This window comes from Hyla sarda, chromosome 6, assembly GCF_029499605.1.
Source record: "Hyla sarda isolate aHylSar1 chromosome 6, aHylSar1.hap1, whole genome shotgun sequence".
In the NCBI taxonomy this organism is placed as follows: Eukaryota; Metazoa; Chordata; class Amphibia; order Anura; family Hylidae; genus Hyla; species Hyla sarda.
In genome coordinates, this window is record NC_079194.1 from 249,088,774 (window position 1) to 249,111,126 (window position 22,353).

The window sequence follows — 22,353 nt, forward strand, 5'->3', positions numbered from 1 at the left end:
AGTTTGGAGACCACTGTGCAGTGATCTCTAAACTATAGCTCTCCAGATGTTGCAAAACTGCAACTCCCAGCATGCCTAAACAGCAAACAGCTGTCTCTGCATGCTGGGAGTTGTAGTTGCGATCCCTCCAGCTGTTGCATAACTACATCTCCCAGCATGCCCTTCATTCAGTATATGCTGGGAGTTGAAGTTTTGCAACAGCTGGAGGCACACTGGTTGGAAAATACTGAGTTAGGTAACAGAACCTAACTGAAGGTTTTCCAACCAGTGTGCCTCCAGCTTTTGCAAATGTACAACTCCCAGCATGCACGGTCCGTCAGTACATGCTGGGAGTTGTAGTTTTTAAAAAGCTGGAGGTTTGCAGGGTACATTCACACTGGCGGGTTTACAATAAGTTTTCTGCTTCAAGTATGAGCTGCAGCAAATTTATCGCCGCAGCGCAAACTCCTAGCGGTAATTTCACTGTAAACCTCCGCCAGTGTGAACGTACCCTAAAAACACTACACTACACTAACACATAATAAAGGGTAAAACACTACATTTACACCCCCTTACACTGTCCCCCCAATAAAAATAAAAAACATATTGTACGGCAGTGTTTCCAAAACAGAGCCTCCAGCTGTTGCAAAACTACAACTCACAGCATTTCCGGACAGCCACTGACTGTCCAGGCATGCTGGGAGTTTAGCAACAGCTGGATGCACCCTGTTTGGGAATCACTGGCGTAGAATACCCCTATGTCCACCCCTGTGCAATCCCTAATTTAGTCCTCAAATGCTCATGGCGCTCTCTCACTTCAGAGCCCTGTCGTATTTCAAGGAAACAGTTTAGTGCCACATATGGGGTATCTCCGTACTCGGGAGAAATTGCACTACTAATTTTGGGGGCTTTTTTCGTTTTACTTTTCTTTTACTTACTTTACTTTTCGTTTTCTTTTATGAAAAAGAAAAGTTGGGGTCTACACCAGTCTGTTAGTGTAAAAAAAAATTTTTTTTACACTAACATGCTGGTGTTGTCCTTTACTTTTTATTTTCACGGGAGGTAAAAGGAAAAAAAGACCCCCAAAATTTGTAACTCAATAGAAATACCCCATATGTGGGCGTAAAATGCTCTGCGGACGCACAACAAGGCTCAGGAGTGAGAGCGCACCATGTACATTCGAGGCCTAAATTGGTGATTTGCACAGGGGTGGCTGATTTTACAGCGGTTCTGACATAAACCAAAAAAAAATAAATACCCACATGTGACCCCATTTTGGAAACGACACCCCTCACGGAACGTAACAAGGGGTAAAGTGAGCCTGAACACCCCACAGGTGTTTGACAAATTTTCATTAAAGTTGGATGGGAAAGTGAAAAAAAAAATTTTTTTCACTAAAATGCTGGTGTCACCCTAAATTTTTCATTTTCACAAGGGAAAATAAAAAAGCCCCCCAAAATTTGTAACCCCATTTCTTCTGAGTAAGAAAATACCCCATATGTGGATGTTAAGTGCTCTATGAGTGCACTACAATGCGCAGAAGAGAAAGAGCACCATTGGGATTTTGAAAAGAAAATTTGTCTGGAATTGAAGGCCACTTGTGTTTACAAAGCCCCCATGGTACCAGAACAATGGACCCCCCCCCATATGTGATCCCATTTTGGAAACTACACCCCTTATGTAATCTAATAAGGGGTACAGTGAGAATTTACGCCCCACAGGTGTTTGACAGATTTTTGGAACAGTGATCCGTGAAAATGATAAATTTAATTTTCCATTTGCACAGCCCAATGTTCCAAAGATCTGTCAAACGACAGTGGGGTGTAAATGCTCACTGCACCACTTATTAAATTCTGTGAGGGGTGTAGTTTCCAAAATAGGGTCACATGTGGGGGGTCCACTGTTCTGGCACCACGGGGGGCTTTGTAAATGCACATGGCCCCTGACTACCATTCCAAACGAATTCTCTTTCCAAAAGCTCAATGGTGCTCCTCCTCTTCTGAGCATTGTAGTTCTCCCGTAGTGCACTTCAGGTCAACTTATGGGGTACCTCCATACTCAGAAGAGATGGGGTAACAATTTTTTTTTTTTTTTTTGGGGGGGGGGGGATATTTTCTGCTATTAACCCTTGAAAAAATTTGAAATTTTTTGTGAAAATTTTTTTTTTTTTTTTACATATGCAAAAGTCGTGAAACACCTGTGGGGTATTAAGGCTCACTTTATTCCTTGTTACGTTCCCCAAGGGGTCTAGTTTCCAAAATGGTATGCCATGTGTTTTTTTTTTGCTGTTCTGGCACCATAGGGGCTTCCTAAATGCAACATGCCCCCCAAAAACCATTTCTGAAAAACGTACTCTCCAAAATCCCCTTGTCGCTCCTTCGCTTCTGAGCCCTCTACTGCGCCCGCCGAACAATTTACATAGACATATGAGGTATGTCCTTACTCGAGAGAAATTGAGCTACAAATATAAGTATACATTTTCTTCTTTTACCCCTTCTTAAAATTCAAAAATTGGGTTTACAAGAACATGCGAGTGTAAAAAATTAAGATTGTGAATTTTCTCCTTCACTTTGCTGCTATTCCTGTGAAACACCTAAAGGGTTAAAATACTTACTGATTGTCATTTTGAATACTTTGGGGGGTGTAGTTTTTATAATGGGGTCATTTGTGGGGTATTTCTAATATGAAGACCCTTCAAATCCACTTCAAACCTGAACTGGTCCCTGAAAAAAAGCGAGGTTCAAAATTTTGTAAAAAATTGGAAAATTGCTGCTGAACTTTGAAGCCCTCTGGTGTCTTCCAAAAGTAAAAACACGTCAATTTTATGATGCAAACTAAAGTAGACATATTGGAAATGTGAATAAAAAAAAATTTTTTTTGAATATCCATTTTCCTTACAAGCAGAAAGCTTCAAAGTTAGAAAAATGCAAAATTTTCAAAATTTTCATCAAATTTTGGGATTTTTCACCAAGAAAGGATGCAAGTTACCACAAAAATTTACCACTATGTTAAAGTAGAATATGTCACGAAAAAACAATCTCGGTATCAGAATGATAACTAAAAGCATTCCAGAGTTATTAATGTTTAAAGTGACAGTGGTCAGATTTGCAAAAAACGCTCTGGTCCTAAGGTGCAGTGGCGTCGCTAGGGGGGAGCCAGAGGGGGCCATGGGCCCCCCTAGATCAGGCCGTGCCCCCCCTTGTGTCCCCCCAATTTAAAATAAATAGGGCTGTCCCGATACTAGTATCGGGGCCAGGGGCGGACTGACCGGCTGGGTATAGAGCAGGGGCGTCACTACGCTAAAAGATCCGAGGCACAGGCCCCGAAGGTTAGGCCCGGTCCCCCGGATCTCAGCTCCCCCTGCCACTAAACATTATGCAGCAATAGGTCGGGCCCTTGGACATGGCTCTAGAGCCTGGCCCTGCTGCTGCTTACACTTATTTTCCCCTAGTTACCTTTAATGCTGCTGGCCCTTTAAAAAACTATTGCCGGGTCAGTCAGGCCAGGGGCTGATGGGAGTGTACGTGCACCGCGTAGGCACACACGTCTCCTCCAAGCCCCTGGCGTATTGAAGCCTCCGACTCCATGACGTAGTGGGAGAACAGAAGGATTCCTGCAGCCTCCCCTGCTTCACACTGCAGCACCGCGGATCTCCAGGAATGTGGTAGGTGAGTAGAGAGACTGAGGATTGTTTGCTGTAAAGATTAGGAGGAGAACAAGCACGGAGTTGGGGGGGCGAGTTGGGACCTTTTGGTGTCTGGTATGTGTGTGCAGGGGGATGGGCAGTGGTGTGAGCAATGAGGAGACTGGGAATAGCAGTGAATTCTCTCCTAATGCTTAGATCAGTGTTTCCCAACCAGTGTGCCTCCAGCTGTTGCAAAACTACAACTCCCAGCATGCCCAGACAGCCTTTGGCTGTCTGGGCATACTGGGAGTTGTAGTTTTGCAACAGTTGGAGGCACACTAGTTGGGAAACACTGGCTTTGATCAATGTCACTGTATTCTGGGATTTGGGCATCTATGAAAATTGCTAAAATAAAATCCCAGCCCTATACAATCAATGGAAGTGCCTGTGTGGATCAAAAGTAGCCTTCACCTACTTTGTAGAAATAATAATTAGCAAATCCTAATATACCTGACATGTTTTGTCCTAACATGAGGACTGTAGTCCTGAAATCTTACTACTGTTACATATAAATCCATGTTATCAGCTCATCTGTATGTGGTCTGGTATGTGTGAGAAATGAGGAGACCAACCAACCAAGGGGTGGGGGGTGGTATGTGGTGATGATGATTGATTTGCAATGATGAGAAGACAGGATGGGGTGCAGGGGTGCAATGATGGTGATGAGGAGATCATGGATGGGGGGATATAAGCTAGAAGGGGGGCGGGAGGGTGCAATGCTGAGGAGACCATGGTGGGGAGGGCTTGATATGGAGTGCAGGTATTACTAGACCAAAGATGGGTGGCGGTTGTTAAGGGTTGTGTGGGGTGCTGAGGTGATGAGGAGACCAGGATGCGTCAGGAGGGGTTGGGCATTGGGGTGATGAGCATGACATTGAGATGTTGAGGAGACAGAGGATGGGGTGAAGGGTATGCAGTAATGAGGAAACCGAGGATTGGGGGATGTGTGTGTGTGTATGTTTGATAGTTGTGTGTCTAAGTATAAAGAGAGCCCACGTATTGGACAGCATGGGAGAGGAGGGGGCACATGACAGGGGGGGGTATGAGAAGCAGTAAAGGCGTCAGGGAGAGGTCAGGTCAAGAGCGGGAAAAGAAGGGGAGGAGTGAGAGGGGTTAAATAGGAGGGAACAGGAACAGGAGGTCATTCTGCCAGGGAAAGCGGAGTTGTCCCGCCCGCCCGCCCTTTGTGTTGGCATGAGTGGTAGGCAGTGTGGGGGTTGGTGAGTGTTTGTCGCAGCGGCGGGAATGTTAAAGGGGGGACTTGGAGGCATTGCTGGAAAAATGGTGCAGTGGCCCGGTTATACCGGCCCTGGTGGAGCTGGGATAGAACCCAGCTGGTTGTGGCAGGATACTCTCCGAAGGTGGGGCCCTTTGGGTCAGGGGGTGAGGCGACCTAGGGCTCAGTAGGAGAGTAATAAAATTGGGTTGCCTTCAGGTCCCCCTTCCTTATTGTATTTGAAATATATCAGGGGTTAAAATATTGGTTGCACTTTATATTTGTTATTGGGGGTTATTGGTGTTACCCCCCGTTTGATGTATATGTTATATTTATGAATATTTATATTTTGTTAGGGTTTAATAAAATGGGGTCCGCTGTGGCCGTTTTCTACCACAAAGCAAGTGTCTGTGTCTTGTGTTCAGGTAAAGGGGTGGTAGTAGGCCAGCGGATCTATACGATCCCCTAGTCATGTATAATAGATGTGTGTATGTATATATGACAGAAGTGTCACACATACACTTAGGGGTTGGGGGGTATAGGGGTGCATGAAAAGGACTAACAAGTGTAGGGAAAAGATGGTTGGATGAAGGAGGAAGACTTATATTGTGTTCAGGGTACAGCGTATAGCAGGGTTATATTTCAAGGGTACAATGTGTGGCAGTATTATATTCAGAGGGTACAGTGTGCGGTAATAATATATTTAGAGGGTACAGTGTGTGGCAGTATTATATTCAGAGGGTTCAGTGGTTGGCAGTATTATATTCAGGGTGCTTGGTATTTGGCAGGAATATAATTATTATTGTCATCATACAGAGGATGAGGATCTGCTGACAAATTAAGAATCCAATGATGGTCGGGCGTCAGACAGAGAAGATGGAGCTGGAAGAAGTCCTGACATCTGGACCAGATGAGGAAGAATAGGAAAGACAACAGAGAAGACGTCACTCAGGTCCCTGATATCCTTGTGTATTTTCCTGATTTGTCCCATCAGAGCTGGATTCACTTGTATGTTCTGCAGTGATGATGGCTGTACCCCAATCTGTGGCTCTCCAGCTGTTGCAAAAGGGCAACTCCCATAAAACCTGAGGTTCTTCGGACTTGATGGGAGTTATAGCTTTGCAACATCTGGAGAGCCACTTGAACCAAGGTTATTGGTGGGGGTCCCAGCAGCCTGACCCCCACCATAACAATGGGCTGCTTATTCTAAAATGCCCGGGCCTATTTTTGGTCCCAGTGGAGAGAAAAGAGGTATAATAGCTTGGTGAGTACTCCTAATATAGAATAACCTGCTGGCATGAAGGCACGGTATACAGCAGTCTTTCCCAACTTGGGTGCCTCCAGTTGTTGCAAACCTGCAATACTATCATGGCTGTATGGGCATACTGGGAGTTGTAGTTTTGCAACAGCTGGAGGTTTGGAAACACTGGTATACAGTATATATATATATATGGGGACACATTTTGATCAAAAAGTGCGCTGAGAGCCTCCATTTTTTGACCTAGAGTGCTGTTGCAACTTTCTTGTTTGTACATTTTATATATATATATATATATATATATATATATATATATATATATATATTTTTTTTTTTTTTTTTTTTTTTTTTTTTATGGTAAGTAATTTAATTGTACACAGTGACCCCATCTTCAGAACAGTGAATGCAGCTCTGAATCAGGAGCAACATTTGTTCTACTCCAGAGCTGTACTCACTATTCTGCTGGTGGGGTCACTGTGTACATACATTACATTACTTACCCCACTGGAAGGACAACATGTGAACACACTGCTAGTTTATCATTAACCCCTTAAGGGTACATTCACATGTACAGGATCTGCTGCATATTTTTGCTGCATATTTTGTGCAGTTGATTTTGCAACCCATTAGCTTCAATAGGTAGCAAAATCAGCTGCAGAAAATATACAGCAGATCATGTACATCTGAACGTACCCTAAGGGCTCATTCAGGGGTGGATCCACAGTGTATTTTATGCTGCAGATCCACCGACAATGGACCTTACAGTGCTGCCTCCGTCTGTGCCTGCTCATAATGGCAATTCTCCGCTACGAGCAGACACGCTTTGATGTGTATACTCGCACACATCATGGCCGCTCCTACTGCTTTCTGAGCTAGGCCGATAGCAGCCGCGATGTGTGCGAGTATACACATCAAAGCGTGTCTGCTCGTAGCGGAGGATTGCCATTATGAGCAGGCACAGACGGAGGCAGCACTGTAGGGTCCATTGTCTGGGGATCCGCAGTGTAAAATATGCTGAGGATCCGTCCGTGTAAATGAGACCTAAGGACACAAGGCGTATGTGTACGCACAGTCCCTGCTCCCACTGTGTTGTATAAATCATTAGCTAGATTTATTAGTTTTAACGCCTTAAGGACATAGCGTTTTTCCGTTTTTGCACTTTTGTTTTTTCCTCACCTTTTAAAAATCATAACCCTTTCAATTTTACACCTAAAAATCCATATTATGGCTTATTTTTTGCGCCACCAATTCTACTTTATAATGACATCAGTCATTTTACCCAAAAATCTACGGCAATTTATGATATATATAAAAAAATACACACACACATATACACAGACACACACACATTTTAAAATTGCCCCCCCCCACTTTTGTCACTGGCCCCCCATGTGCCCCCCTTAAATATGAATGCTGGAGACGCCACTGCTAAGGTGTAAAATGGCCTGGTCCTTAAGGGGTTAAAGGAGTTACAATTGTTTAGTCTTGAGAAGAGACGTTTAAGGGGGGATATGATAAATGTATATAAGTATATTAATGGCCCAGACAAAAAATATGGAGAAAAACTGTTCCAGGTTAAACCCCCCCCAAAGGACGAGGGGGCACTCCCTCCGTCTGGAGAAGAAAAGGTTTAGTCTAAAGGGCCGACACGCCTTCTTTACCATGAGAACTGTGAACTTATGGAACAGTCTACCTCAGGAACTGGTCACAGCAGGAACAATTAATAGCTTTAAAACAGGGTTAGATACATTCCTGGAACAAAATAACATTAATGCTTATGCAGAATAATAAAACTACATCCCTTTCCCTTATCCCCTTACACCCTTCCCTTCATTTCCCTGGTTGGACTTGATGGACATATGTCTTTTTTCAACCATACTAACTATGTAAGGCTGGGTCCACACTACGTTTTGTCCCATACGGGAGCGCATACGGCAGGAGGGAGCTAAAACCTCGCGCTCCCGTATGTGACCGTATGCGCTCCCGTATGCCATTCACTTCAATGAGCCGACCGGAGTGAAACGTTCGGTCCGGTCGGCTCATTTTTGCGCCGTATGCGCTTTTACAACCGGACCTAAAACCGTGGTTGACCACAGTTTTAGGTCCGGTTGTAAAAGCGCATACGGCGCAAAAATGAGCCGACCGGACCGAACGTTTCACTCCGGTCGGCTCATTGAAGTGAATGGCATACGGGAGCGCATACGGTCACATACGGGAGCGCGAGGTTTTAGCTCCCTCCTGCCGTATGCGCTCCCGTATGGGACAAAACGTAGTGTGGACCCAGCCTAACTATGTAACTACTTATATAGGTTTGATATTGTCGTACTTCTGGAAAAAATCATAACTACATGCAGGAAAATGTATACGTTTAAAAATGTCATCTTCTGACCTCTATAACTTTTTTATTTTTCCACGTACAGGGCGGTATGAGTGCTCATTTTTTGCGCCGTGATCTGAAGTTTTTATCGGTATGATTTTTTTTTTGATCGGACTTTTTGATCACTTTTATTCATTTTTTAATGGTATAAAAAGTGACCAAAAATAAGCTTTTTTGGACTTTGGAATTTCTTTTTTGCGCGTACGCCATTGACCGTGCAGTTTAATTAATTATTTATTTTTATAGTTCGGACATTTACACACGCGGTGATACCACATATGTTTATTTTGTTTTTTATTTACACTGTTTTATTTTTTTTATGGGAAACTTTTATTAGGGAAGGGGTTAAATGACCTTTATTAACACTTTTTTTTTTTAACTTTTTTTTGCAGTGTTATAGGTCCCATAGGTCCCATAGTGTTATAGGTCCCATAGGGACCTAAAACACTGCACACACTGATCTTTTACACATATCACTGGCGTGTATTAACACGGCTGTGATCATTGTTATTGGCGCTTGACTGCTCCTGCCTGGATCTCAGGCACGGAGCAGTCATTCGTCGATCGGACACCGAGGAGGCAGGTAAGGGCCCTCCCGGTGTCCTGTAAGCTGTTCGGGACTCCGCGATTTCCCCGCGGCGGTCCCGAACAGCCCGACTGAGCAGCCGGGATACTTTCACTTCAGACGCGGCGGTCAGCTTTGATCGCCGCGTCTGAAGGGTTAATACAGGGCATCACCGCGATCGGTGATGTCCTGTATTAGCCTCTGGTCCCGGCCGTTGATAGCCGCCGGGATCGACCCGATATGACGCGGGGACACCGCGTGACCCCGCGGCATATCGCGGGAGCCGGCGCAGGATGTAAATATACGTCCTGCGTCATTAAGGGGTTAATTTAGGACCAAGACCATTTTCACCCTAAGGACCAGGCCAATTTTATTTTTGCTTTTTCATTTTTTCCTCCTTGCCTTCTAAAATCTTTTATATTTCCATCTAAAGACCCATATAAGGGCTTGTTTTTTGCATGACCAATTGTACTCTGTAATGAATCCTCTCATGTTACCATAAAATGTACGGCGAACACCCCAAAAAATTTTTAGGGAGGAAATTTAAATGAAAACAACAATTTTGCGCATTTTGGAGGGTTTTGTTTTCACACTATACACTTTACGGTAAAAATGACAAGTGTTCTTTATTCTGTGGGTCAATAAGATTAAAATGATAACCATGGCCTAGATACTTTTATATTTTTGTACCGCTTAAAAAAAATCTAAAACTTTTTGTACAAAATCAGTAATCTAAAATTGCGCTATCTTGACCACCTATAACTTTTTCATTTTTCTGTATATAGGGCAGTATGAGGGATCATTTTTGCGCCATCATCTGTACTTTTTATAGATACCACATTTGCATGTATAAAACTTTTAGATAATTTTTTATTAATTTTTTTTAAATAAAATGTGACAAAAAAGCTGCATGTATGTGCTTTTAAATTTTTTTTATGTTAACGCCATTCACCGTATGGGATAATTAACATTATATTTTGATAGTACGGATATTTCTGCACGCGGCGATGCCAAATATGTTTATAAAAAAAAATTTACACTTTTTGGGGGTAAAATGGGGAAAAACTGACAATTTTCATTTTTTTTTATTTTTCACTTTTTTTTTTACTTTTTTTTTTTACATGTTTCAACTTTTATTTTACACTTTTTATGTCCCCATAGGGGACTATCTATAGCAATTATTTGATTGCTAATACTGTGTAGTGCTATGTATAGGACACAGCACTGCTCAGTATTATCGGTCATCTTCTGCTCTGGTCTGCTCGATCTCAGACCAGAGCAGAAGACCCCGGGAGACAGCCGGAGCCAGGTGAGGGGACCTCCGGCCGCCATGCTGGATGATCGGATCGCAGCAGCAGCACGATGTCAGCATCGACATACAATGCCTTTTCATGTCGGGGCCATCGCATTAAGTGCTATCCGGCAACGCCAAATGCTTAAGCTGCTGCCGGATAGCAGCTTAATGTTCCCCGTGTGGTGCGGTAAGTATTACTTACCCCTCCACGATGCTCCGGGGTGCCCTCCGGGTCCAGCGCTGGTCTTCCGGCGTCTTCTAGGCCCTCTCCGATTACGTCAATACGCTGCTGCGCACGCCATCCAATAGGAATGGCGTACGCAGCGGCGTAATGACGTCGCTACGCAGGCCCAGTAAGGCCTTGCGGAAGACAGAAGAGGACCGGAGAAGACAGAAGAGGACCGGAGAAGACAGCGGAGAGCCCAGCGGAGGCCCTGGGTCACCATCTCGAGTGGCGGGGACACCATCTCGAGCGGCGGGGACAGGTGAGTACAGCTTCCTATACTTTACATTGCACGGATCCCTCAACATACGATGGATTCGACAAACGATGGCTCGTTTGGAACGAATTACCATCGTATGTTGAGGGACCACTGTATACTGTTTCAAACCCAATTCAGATAATTGACAGAATAGTTATAATTTTTCTCTCTGCTCTTACCAAGAAGAACAGTTCCGTGGTACTTTATCTCCATTGTTATAGTATATGCCATTCTCATAACAGCCACAGTGAGCAACACACTTCATAGTATTTTCATTTAAAAAGGGTCTAGATGGTGGGCATTTTGGGTAACAACCTGCAATATGAATAGAATACATTGGGTAAGTTAGTATGTCATACAATACATACAATACATACAGCCCAAGTATACTGTAGAGGTCTGATGTTATGTTTGTAAGCACTAAATACAACAGTTTTGATTTGCTACAAAATCATGATTTGTTTAAAGGGTACTCCGGTGAAAACCTTTTTTCTTTTAAATCAACTGATGGCAGAAAGTTAAACATATTTGTAAATTACTTCTATTAAAAAATCTTAATCCTTCCTGTACTTATTAGCTGCTGAATACTACAGAGGAAATTCTTTTCTTTTTGGAATGCTCTCTGATGACATCACGAGCACAGTTCTCTCTGCTGACATTATTATAATAATAATAACTCTTTATTTATTGTTGTCCGTAGTGGGATTTGAACCCAAGTCCCCAGCACTGCAAGGCAGCAGTGCTAACCACTGAGCTACCATGCTGCCCTTAGCATACAGCTGCTATGAATCTGCTATGCATCTTCTATGCATGGTTGCTAAAATGGACAGAGATGTCAGCAGAGAGCACTGTGCTCGTGATGTCATCAGTGTTCCAAAAAGAAAGGAATTTCCTCTGTAGCATTCAGCAGCTAATGAGTACTGGAAGGATTAAGATTTTTTCATAGAAGTAATTTCCAAATATGTTTAACTTTCTGCCACCAGTTGATTTAAAAGAAAAAAGGTTTTCACCGGAGTACCCCTTTAATGCAAATTTTGTTGTGAATGTAATGCTTTGCATTAAAGGGGTACTCCACCCCTAGACATCTTATCCCCTATCCATAGGGGATAAGATGTCTGATCACGGGGGGCCCGCTGCTGGGGACCAGTGTTGCTCGCAAATATTTGCAATGCGAATTTTATTCGTGAATATCGCATATTCGCGAATTCGCGAATATTCGCTAATATAGCACTATATATTCGTAATTTTTTTCACAGTACACATCACAGTGATCACCCCTCTTTGCTTCCAGCTTGTGTGGTGTAAAGAAGGCTCTAATACTACTGTGTGAGACTGGCGTGCGAATTTTCGCATATGCGAAGATTTGCATATGTTAATTTTCGCATATGCGAATTTTAGTTCATGCATATTTTTGTATATGCTAATTTTCACATGTGTTAATATTCACATACGCGAATTTTCGCATATGGGAAAATAAAACGAGAATATTACGAATATGCAAATTTTGCCAATATATGACGAATATTCGTCCATATATTCGCGAATATTCGCGAATTCGAATATGGCCTATGCCGCTGAACACTACTGGGGACCCCCGCAATATAGCATGCGGCACCGACCTGTTTCTGCTCCGGAAGCGCTGAAGGGTCTGGGTCCAGACCACCGGAACAGAAGTCCGTGACGTCACGACTCCGCACCCTGTGACGTCACACCCCGTCCCCTCAATGCAAGTCTATGGGAGGGGGCGTGACGGCTGTCACGCCCCCTCCCATAGACTTGCATTGAGGGGACGGGGCGTGACGTCACACGGGGGCGGAGTCGTGACGTCACGGACTTAGGTTTAAGAAATGAAAGCAACAAAAATCTGCAACTCATCTGCCATGTTTGAATGTGTTTTAATTGTGGCTGTAAATATTGTGAGTTATCCGATGGAACATTTTTTAGTTATCCTAACAATAGAATCTATTAGGGAAGTTAGAACAATTAGAACCCTTTGTCCAATATTCTCTTGTGCACTGAACACTATGGTGATTAGTAAATGTTCCGTTTGTCTCCTTACCTTCACAGCCCGAAAGTTCATGTAAACACTCTCCTTTAGGGTTTCTGCAAGTCTTCATACATTTATCACCACAGGCCTTATAATGCCATTCACACTCTCCGACATCATTGTAGTAATCACAAAACATTGCTGCGGAAATAGGACAAAAATGGTAAGTATTCACAATGCCACAGGAACAGAATCAATATTAATATCATGACAACCCACTGTATTTATTCATTTATCTGTACAATACATCTGTAAGGTTCTGATTAGAGATGAGCGAACTTACAGTAAATTCGATTCGTCACGAACTTCTCGGCTCGGCAGTTGATTTATCCTGCCTAAATTAGTTCAGCTTCCAGGTGCTCCGGTGGGCTGGAAAAGGTGGATACAGTCCTAGGAGACTCTTTTCTAGAACTGTATCCACCTTTTTCAGCCCACCGGAGCACCGGAAAGCTGAACTAATTTATGCAGGATAAATCATCAACTGCCGAGCCGAGAAGTTCGTGACGGATCGAATTTACTGTAAGTTCGCTCATCTCTAGTTCTGATCATAGAACACAATCCGCACAGCAGTGCTAGATCCACTGTGATGGATACTGACTGATAGACTACAATGACTCTCCAAACAGCAGGCATCGCTTTTTTATTTTTTTATTTGGGTGACTCGGGCACTTGCTTGTCCTAGACTGACTGCATTTTTTATAAGGCGACTGTCAGCACACTTGTGTGAAATCAGCCTTAGGCTGTGTTCACACAGTGTAATTTTAGGCCGAAAAATTTCTAGACAGACATTTCATCAGCGGCAGGCGTCGACTCGCCAGTCAGCACTAGGACCACTCGGAAATGCATAGATGGCAATGCCTCAGTAGCTTCCACAGAAAGAATTGACATTTCACTTCTTTATCCAGAGGCCGGAATTAACATTTCCGTGCCAGATGTTTCCGGAGCAGAAATTCTGCTGTATGCATGGAGCAGAAGAAATCCAACAGGACTCTGCTGCAAAGGGATTTTAGAGTACCGTATTTTTCGCCGTATAAGACGCACTTTTTCTTCCCCAAAACTGTAGGGGGGGGGGGGAGTTGGTGCATCTTATAAGGCGAATACACACCTATCGCTGCGGTCCCTGCGGCCATCAACGGCCAGGACCCGCGGCTAATACAGGACATCACTGATCGCGGTGATGCCCTGTATTAACCCTTCAGACGCGGCGATCAAAGCTGACCGCCGCGTCTGAAACTAAAATAACACTAATCCGGCTGTTTTGCCGGGCTGTTCGGGACCACTGGAGCAGCGTGCATAGCGACGTCATGGCGTGCATAGCGACGTCATGGCGGCGACGGAGAGTGAGTATACAGGGCAGCAGAGACATTCCGGAGTGACGTGGACACCCCGGGGACGCGGCGGCAGCGATGGATGAGCGGTGACGGGTCCGGAGCGGCAGGGACACGTGAGTACTACCTCCTATACCAGTGGTCTTCAACCTGCGGACTTCCAGATGTTGCAAAACTACAACTCCCAGCATGCCCGGACAGCCAACGGCTGCAACTTCTGAAGGTCCGCAGGTTGAAGATCACTGTCCTATACTTTACATTGTATTTAGTTCAGAATCTTTATTTTCTAGATTTTTATCCTATAAAATTAGGTGCTTCTTATATGCCGGAGCATCTTATATGACGAAAAATGCGGTATATTTTTTCCCCGACAGAAAATTCTGCCAGGTAAACAGGCCTTTTAGTTTTGCTTCCTATTGGAGCTACTACAAGACTTCAGGCCAGCTTCCTACAAAGTATTTGGATGGTTTTCATAGGCATTTTGGGGAGATTTATCATAACCTGTCCAGAGGAAAAGTTGCCGAGTTGCCCATAGCAACCAATCCGATCGCTTCTTTCATTTTTCAGAGGCCTTTTCAAAAGTGAAAGAAGCGATCTGATTGGTTGCTATGGGCAACTCAGCAACTTTTCCTCTGGACAGGTTTTTGATAAATCTCCTCTATGCAGGGAGGTTAATATGTTAGTTTACAGTCTATGATAAAAAATATTGGGGGGGTATGTATGAAGCTTTTTACCCCGTTTTTTGGTCTGTGATTTGTCGCAATTTTTCTTTTATGTCATTTTTTGCGACAAACAATTGCACCAAATGGTTTAGAACAAAATCACTGATTTCACTTTGTTAGTCGTGATTTCAGTTACAATCATTTGGTCTGGAATTCATTAATTGCGACTCTTCGATTTGGCGCAAGTTTAGGCGGAAATACCTTCATTTAGGTGCAAATCTACACCACGAATAAAGAAAATAGCTACAACAATAGAACGTCCCAAAGTCAGATTCACTGCCTGGAATTCTGGGGTCTGCGCCTTTTGTAGGGCTATATTTGTGCCAAAATTACAAACTTGTGTACGACAATTGATAATTTTGGCGCAAATATGCTCCATTTGACGCCAAAAAACATACATAAAATCACACATTGCTACACCATTATTGATACATGTCCCCCACTGTCTCTACAAAGTTTCTGTGATGTTTTAACATGTTTTTGGTTTGGTTTCATTTCTGGATATTGGGGGAGATTTATCAAAACCTGTGCAGAGGAAGAGTGGTGCAGTTGCCCATAGCAACCAATCACATCACTTCTTTCATTTTTCACAGGCCTCTTTAAAAATGAAAGAAGCGATTTGATTGGTTGCTATGGGCAACTGCACCACTCTTCCTCTGCACAGGTTTTGATAAATCTCCCCCATTGTCTTCACAGGCTTCACTACAGAGTTTCTAAATTCTAGGAAAAATACATGCACAGAGAAAAATGTCAAAAAAATGGAAAATGTCGCCATAAAATACAAACACAAAAATACAAAGGCCATTTTTTTACATGTATTCTTAAGCAAAAAACATGTGATGGGGGTCGTATACTTCTATGTAACTACCTAGTTAGAGATCTAGACCTCTAAGTTAAGGGTTCGTTTTTAGAATTCTGCATCCTAAAATGGTTTTAGAACCATTGATCCAGATTAATAAAGGTTTATGATATTTTTGCTCATTTTTGAGCTCATGCTTTTGCAGAAAGATGCACAGTAAATAATACAGTAAGAAATACTGAATGTTTATATTATATTCTATACATAATAGATATCAACATTGGAAATCACATTACAACACATACATATATTAAAGGCCATGCAGGACTGAACACAGCTACCGTATTTTTCGCTGTATAAGACGCACTTTTTCTTCCCCAGGGGGGCTGGTGCATCTTATAAGGCGAATACACACCTATTGTGGCGGTCCCTGCGGCCATCAACGGCCGGGACCCGCGGCTAATACAGGACATCACCGATCGCGGTGATGCCCTGTATTAACCCTTCAGACGCGGCGATCAAAGCTGACCGCCGATTCTGAAGGGAAAATAACACTAACCTGGGTTTTCAGTCGGGCTGTTCGGGAGCGCCGCGGTGAAATCGCGGCGTCCCAAACAGCTTACAGGACACCGAGAGGGACCTTACCTGCCTCCTCGCCTCCTCGGTGTCTGCTCCTTGCCGAGATCCCCTGCATGGCCGGCGCTCTCCTTTGTCGTCATCACGTCGTCGCGCACGCCGTCCCATCATCCATAAGGAGCGGCGTGCGTAGCGATGGTGGCGACATAGAGCGAGGGTACCCGGCAGCAGAGACGTTCCGGAGCGACGTGGACACCCCGGGGACGCGGCGGCAGCGATGGAGGGCGACATCCAGGGCAGCGGTGACGAGCGGTGACGGGTCCGGAGCGGCAGGGACACGTGAGTATTACCTCCTATACCAGTGGTCTTCAACCTGCGGACCTCCAGATGTTGCAAAACTACAACTCCCAGCATGCCCGGACAGCCGTTGGCTGTCCGGGCATGCTGGGAGTTGTAGTTTTGCAACATCTGAAGGTCCGCAGGTTGAAGATCACTGTCCTATACTTTACATGGTGTTTGGTTCAGAATCTTTATTTTCTAGATTTTTATCCTATAAAATTAGGTGCTTCTTATATGCCGGAGCGTCTTATATGACGAAAAATACGGTACTTATATCAGACCATCATGTCAATAGTGAAGCAGACTTACGGCATATAGTTGGTGTTCTCCAATTTATACATATGCCGTTTTCACCGCAAGCTTGGGCATATAATGCAACAGTAGTACAAAAGCATTCACAATCTCCACCGGTATCACAGGCACAGGAGTCACTAATGCAAGACTCATAATATCTGCTGGGATCAACCTGTAGATAGAAATACACTGTTTAGTGTGGCTGACAAACCCTTGCAGGACTTGTTCACTATGCAAAATGCATTTTGTAAGCACAGAATACAGCAAGATCACAAAACAAATTACAGTGTGTATACACATTGGCCCTGATTTACTAGGAGTGGAGGGATTATTCCGGAATGATTTCAATATCACTCGTCTTTTTTTCAGGGTTATTTACTATTCTGTCGCACATGTCGGTTATTTTTCTGTCGCACATTTTTTGGTGTCACATTAGTCACTTGTGTCGCACAAACTCCGAGATGAAGAAATTAGTTGTGTGAGTCAAAATGGGTTAGACTTGTTTGTTTAAAAATGTTTCCATGAATCAAAAGTATTTATGTGTTATAATTTTTCAAACATTACAACAATTATCCTTGTTTATCAGCTTGGGTGTTAAATTGATTTAAACCTAATATTGCAAATGTGTTAAAAAGAAAAAAAATGTATAAACATTAAAGGGGTAGTCCAGTGGTGAAAAACTTATCCCCTATCCTAAGGATAGGGGATAAGTTTGAGATCGCGGGGGGTCCGACCGCTGGGGCCCCCTGCGATCTCTCTGTACGGGGCCCCGGCTCTCCGGCCAGATAGCGGGTGTAGACCTCCGCACGAAGCAGCGGTCGACACGCCCCCTCAATACATCTCTATGGCAGAGCCGGAGGTTGCCGAAGGCAGCGCTTCGGCTCTGCCATAGAGTTGTATTGAGGGGGCGTGTCGGCCGCCGCTTCGTGCGGAGGTCAACACGCCCCCTTCCCACGGGCTGTCGGGGCTCCGTACAGGAGATCACAGGGGGCCCCAGCGGTCGGACCCCCCACGATCTCAAACTTATCCCCTATCCTTAGAATAGGGGATAAGTTGTTCACCACTGTGTCACCACTGGACTACTCCTTTAACTATCACAAAAGCATTCAATATTTTATTCATAAAGTGTTGAACTGTACAAAATGTTTTCAGGTTATAAAACAAGTTACTTTCACAAATAACACAATGGCAAACAGTCCCTTGTTACAAATCCCTCCATTTTTGGAATTTCATTCAGCCTCTTCTCTGTCGGTTATTGTGTGAGGCAAACTCACACTTTTTCTCGAGCGAATTTGGAAGTACTCTGAGTATTTTTGTTTTTTTGTCGATAAAACGCCCATTTCTGCATAAAACACACCCATTTCAGAGGGAAAAATAGCACTCCGAGTGTTTTCTAAAGTGTCGGTTGTGTGACAAAAATTTGGTTGCATAAATAGTCGCACAGACGTTGCAACAAAAATTTAGGCGCAATAACCGAGAAAATGAGTCGGTTGGACTTTAGTAAATGAGGGCCAATCTGTTTTGTGCTTACACAACAAACGGTGTGCACAAAAATGTATCTTGTGGCACAGAAACAGAAACAGAAAGTTATTTTGGGACAAACAATTAGATTTTGTTGCACAGAATTGTATTTTGTGATGCAGATTAGAGATGAGCGAACTTACAGTAAATTCGATTCGTCACGAACTTCTTGGCTCGGCAGTTGATGACTTATCCTGCATAAATGAGTTCAGCTTTCAGGTGCTCCTGTGGGCTGGAAAAGGTGGATACAGTCCTAGAAGACTCTTTCCTAGGACTGTATACACCTTTTCCAGCCCACCGGAGTACCTGAAAGCTGAACTCATTTATGCAGGATACTGTATATACTCGAGTATAAGCCGACCCGAGTATAAGCCGAGACCCCTAATTTCAACCCAAAATCCCAGGAAAAGTTATTGGCTCGAGTATAAGCCTAGGGTGGGAAATACATCATCCACCCCTGTCATCATCCAGACCCCCGTCATTAACATCCTCATCATCATCACCGCCTGTCATCATCCAGACCCTCATCATCATCACCTGTCATCATCCCACACCCCCCTTCATCATCCCCTTGTCATCATCCCCACCCCCCTTCATCATCATCCCACACACCCCCCTTCATCATCCCCACCCCCCTTCATCATCCCCTTGTCATCATCCCCACCCCCTTCATCATCCCCTTGTAATCATCCCACACCCCCCCTTCATCATCCCCTTGTCATCATCCCACACACCCCCCTTCATCATCCCACACCCCCCCTTCATCATCCTCTTGTCATCATCCGCCCGCAGTGGTCTTCAACCTGCGGACCTCCAGAGATTTCAAAACTACAACTCCCAGCAAGCCCGGGCAGCCATCGGCTGTCCGGGCTTGCTGGGAGTTGTAGTTTTGAAACCTCCGGAGGTCCGCAGGTTGAAGACCACTGCGGCCTTCGACATCATCCAGCCCCCTCTCGCCCCCCTTTAGTTCTGTACAGTACTCACCTCCGCTCGGCGCTGGTCCGGTCCTGCAGGACTGTCCGGTGAGGAGGTGGTCCGGTGGGATAGTGGTTCCGGGCTGCTATCTTCACTGGGGGCGCCTCTTCTCCGCGCTTCCGGCCCGGAATAGAGGCGTTGCCTTGACAATGACGCAGAAGTACGTTGGCAATGAACGTACCTCTGCGTCATTGTCAAGGCAACGTGACTATTCTGGGGCCGGGCCCGAAGCGCTTAGAAGATGCCTCCCCGATGAAGATAGCAGCCCGAAACCACTATCCCACCGGACCACCTCCTCTCCGGACAGTCCTGCGGCACCGGACCAGCGCCGAGCGGAGGTGAGTACTGTACAGAACTAAAGGGGGGTGAGAGGGGGCTGGATGATGTCGAAGGCCGCAGTGGTCTTCAACCTGCGGACCTCCGGAGGTTTCAAAACTACAACTCCCAGCAAGCCCGGACAACCGATGGCTGCCCGGGCTTGCTGGGAGTTGTAGTTTTGAAACCTCTGGAGGTCCGCAGGTTGAAGACCACTGCGGGTGGAGAGTTCACTCGAGTATAAGCCGAGGGGGGTGTTTTCAGCACGAAAAATCGTGCTGAAAAACTCGGCTTATACTCGAGTATATATGGTAAGTCATCAACTGCCGAGCCGAGAAGTTTGTGACAAATCGAATTTACTGTAAGTTCGCTCATCTCTAATGCAGATTTTACTATTGTGACATGTCTTTTGTATTACTGGCTTTACAAAATGCATATATCTTACAAAATAAAATTCTGTGTAACAAAATTTAATTGCGTGACAAAATCAACTTCTGTGTCAAAATACAATTATAGGTCAGAAAAATACAATGGTGGGTCACAAAATAACATTCTGTCCACAAAATAACGTTTCATTTTGTGATTCTGTGGTCACAAAAATGTGTTTGGCTTGACAAAATTAATTTGGTGTGAATATAAAATCAATTTCAGTGAAGAAATGAATTCTGTGGGACAAAATACATTTTTGGGATACAAAAGAAAGTAGTTTGTGACACAAAATACAATTTTGTACTTAAAAATTGGTTTTAACACAAAAAAATATTCTGTTCAAGCAAAACAAAACATCATCACAAAATAGAATGATCCTGCTCATTCTTTTGACAGACTGCCATGCAGAATACAGTGCGGTCTATAGGGACCGGTAAAGCCCGATCCGTTCTAGCGTCGACTTGTTCAGTCCGCACTTGATGCCCTTGGAATCTCCTTGAAATATTTCTGAACTGAGATTCTGTTGTCTGAACTTAGCCTGACAGTAAAGCCAGTAGAACTGGACAATAATTACATTGATGTAAAGCCAGAAAGACAACTTATCCAGAGGTCGCCTATTGCAGGAATGGACTATCGATACCCTAAGTGACATCCATTGTGCCCTGAAGTGGGGCCTGCATGTGCAGAGACTGTACAGTTGTCAAAACATTAAAAATTTACACATGTGCATATTTTGCCACAGATTTTCTGCTGCTGATTTTCCTATTAATGGACTTCAGTGGGTAGGAAAATCATTAGCAGAAAATCTTCAGAAGAATACCTTTAGGCCATGTTCACACGGCCGATTCTGGAAAACATTTTGCACATTTGAATGATACGGGTGCACTAGGACTGCTAAGAAATGCGCTATTTCCATAGAAAGCAATGCATTTCTGACTTAAATCCGCAGAAAGAATAGAAAAGTCTATTCTTTCTGCAGATGCTGGAATTAGGATTTCTGCGTCAGAAGCATCTTCTGCAGAAATTCCGCCGTGCTCACAATGCAGCAGAATCCCATTGAAGTCTATGGGCTTCTGCTGCAGCGGGACTTCCGAGCAGAATATTCCTGCGGAATTGCGCTTAGAATTTCCTCCTTTTGAACATAGCCTCTGGGTCCGTTTACAAAGGAAGATTTCGGGCGTATTTTCCACAGTGTATTTTGCTAACATTGACTTCAATGGATCCGCAGAAAATCCACAAATCTGCTACTATTGTGCATTTTCTGCTGACCCACTGAAGTCAATACTAGCAAAAATCCGCTGCATATTTTCTGCAGCAACTACGATGCAGAAAATCCGCGCAAACTGACTTTTTATTATGATGGCAATAAAAATGTGTGTAAAATTAAACATGTCACAACATTTTACACAGTGTAAACCCAGGCTGACAGCTAAATTGATTTACCACATCTGAAATAAAGTAAAAGTAAAGTTCGGGAGAAGTCACCTGAGCATGGCAAGATTGAAAGACATCACTGGTAATGATCGCACACTGCTTCAGTGCCCACGCTTTCCTGTATGGGTTCTTAGAGCACGGATCTTGGACAACATGCACATCTGGACAATTTGGGTCTGTTTTCCAGCTGTTACCAAATTCCATCAAGTTCTCCACCACTGAGTGGCTTCTTGTAGTGAAATCATTGTTTGCATTTCCATCATAGTTACCGCAAATGCCGCAGACTTTACCCTAAATGGAATGCAAAATGAGGGAACGATAAACAAAGATGAGAACACTAGACATGGTAATTACATAGTATTATGATACATTATATGGATATTCCAGAACTTTTTTGAGTTCTGTTCCCATAATTCCCAGCATACGCTGGATGTCCCAGATATATACGCCTATATGCCTGTTTACAACATTCACAGCATCTTATATACATCAAAAAATACAGTAGAAAGGTCACTCTCCTCTAAAACATAATTCTTTATTTCAGTCCATTTCAGTTCCGGCAGAGTAGAATAAAAAAATAACGCTGAGGCTGGGCGTGCACGTCGGCTTTGGCTGTGGCGTTTTTGTTTTTATTCTACTCCTGAAGTACTGTATACTAGCCAGGCATATGTCAATCAAATGAACTCTCTTTTGCCATGGGTTTGACTCTTGAAATGTA

At 43.9% G+C, this 22,353-nt stretch overlaps 1 protein-coding gene across 1 annotated transcript in view; it reads right to left on the reverse strand.

Annotated features, from left to right (window-relative positions):
• LOC130277500 (mucin-5AC-like) overlaps nucleotides 1-22,353 on the reverse strand; it is a 255,045-nt gene that overhangs the window by 112,878 nt on the left and 119,814 nt on the right. Inside the window, exons 24-27 of the mRNA XM_056528176.1 lie at nucleotides 21,687-21,926; nucleotides 16,977-17,133; nucleotides 12,916-13,044; nucleotides 11,036-11,171 (exon numbers count right to left, since the gene is read on the reverse strand). Of these exons, the coding sequence (XP_056384151.1) occupies nucleotides 11,036-11,171; nucleotides 12,916-13,044; nucleotides 16,977-17,133; nucleotides 21,687-21,926 (662 nt within the window). The remainder of the gene's footprint in view (nucleotides 1-11,035; nucleotides 11,172-12,915; nucleotides 13,045-16,976; nucleotides 17,134-21,686; nucleotides 21,927-22,353) is intronic.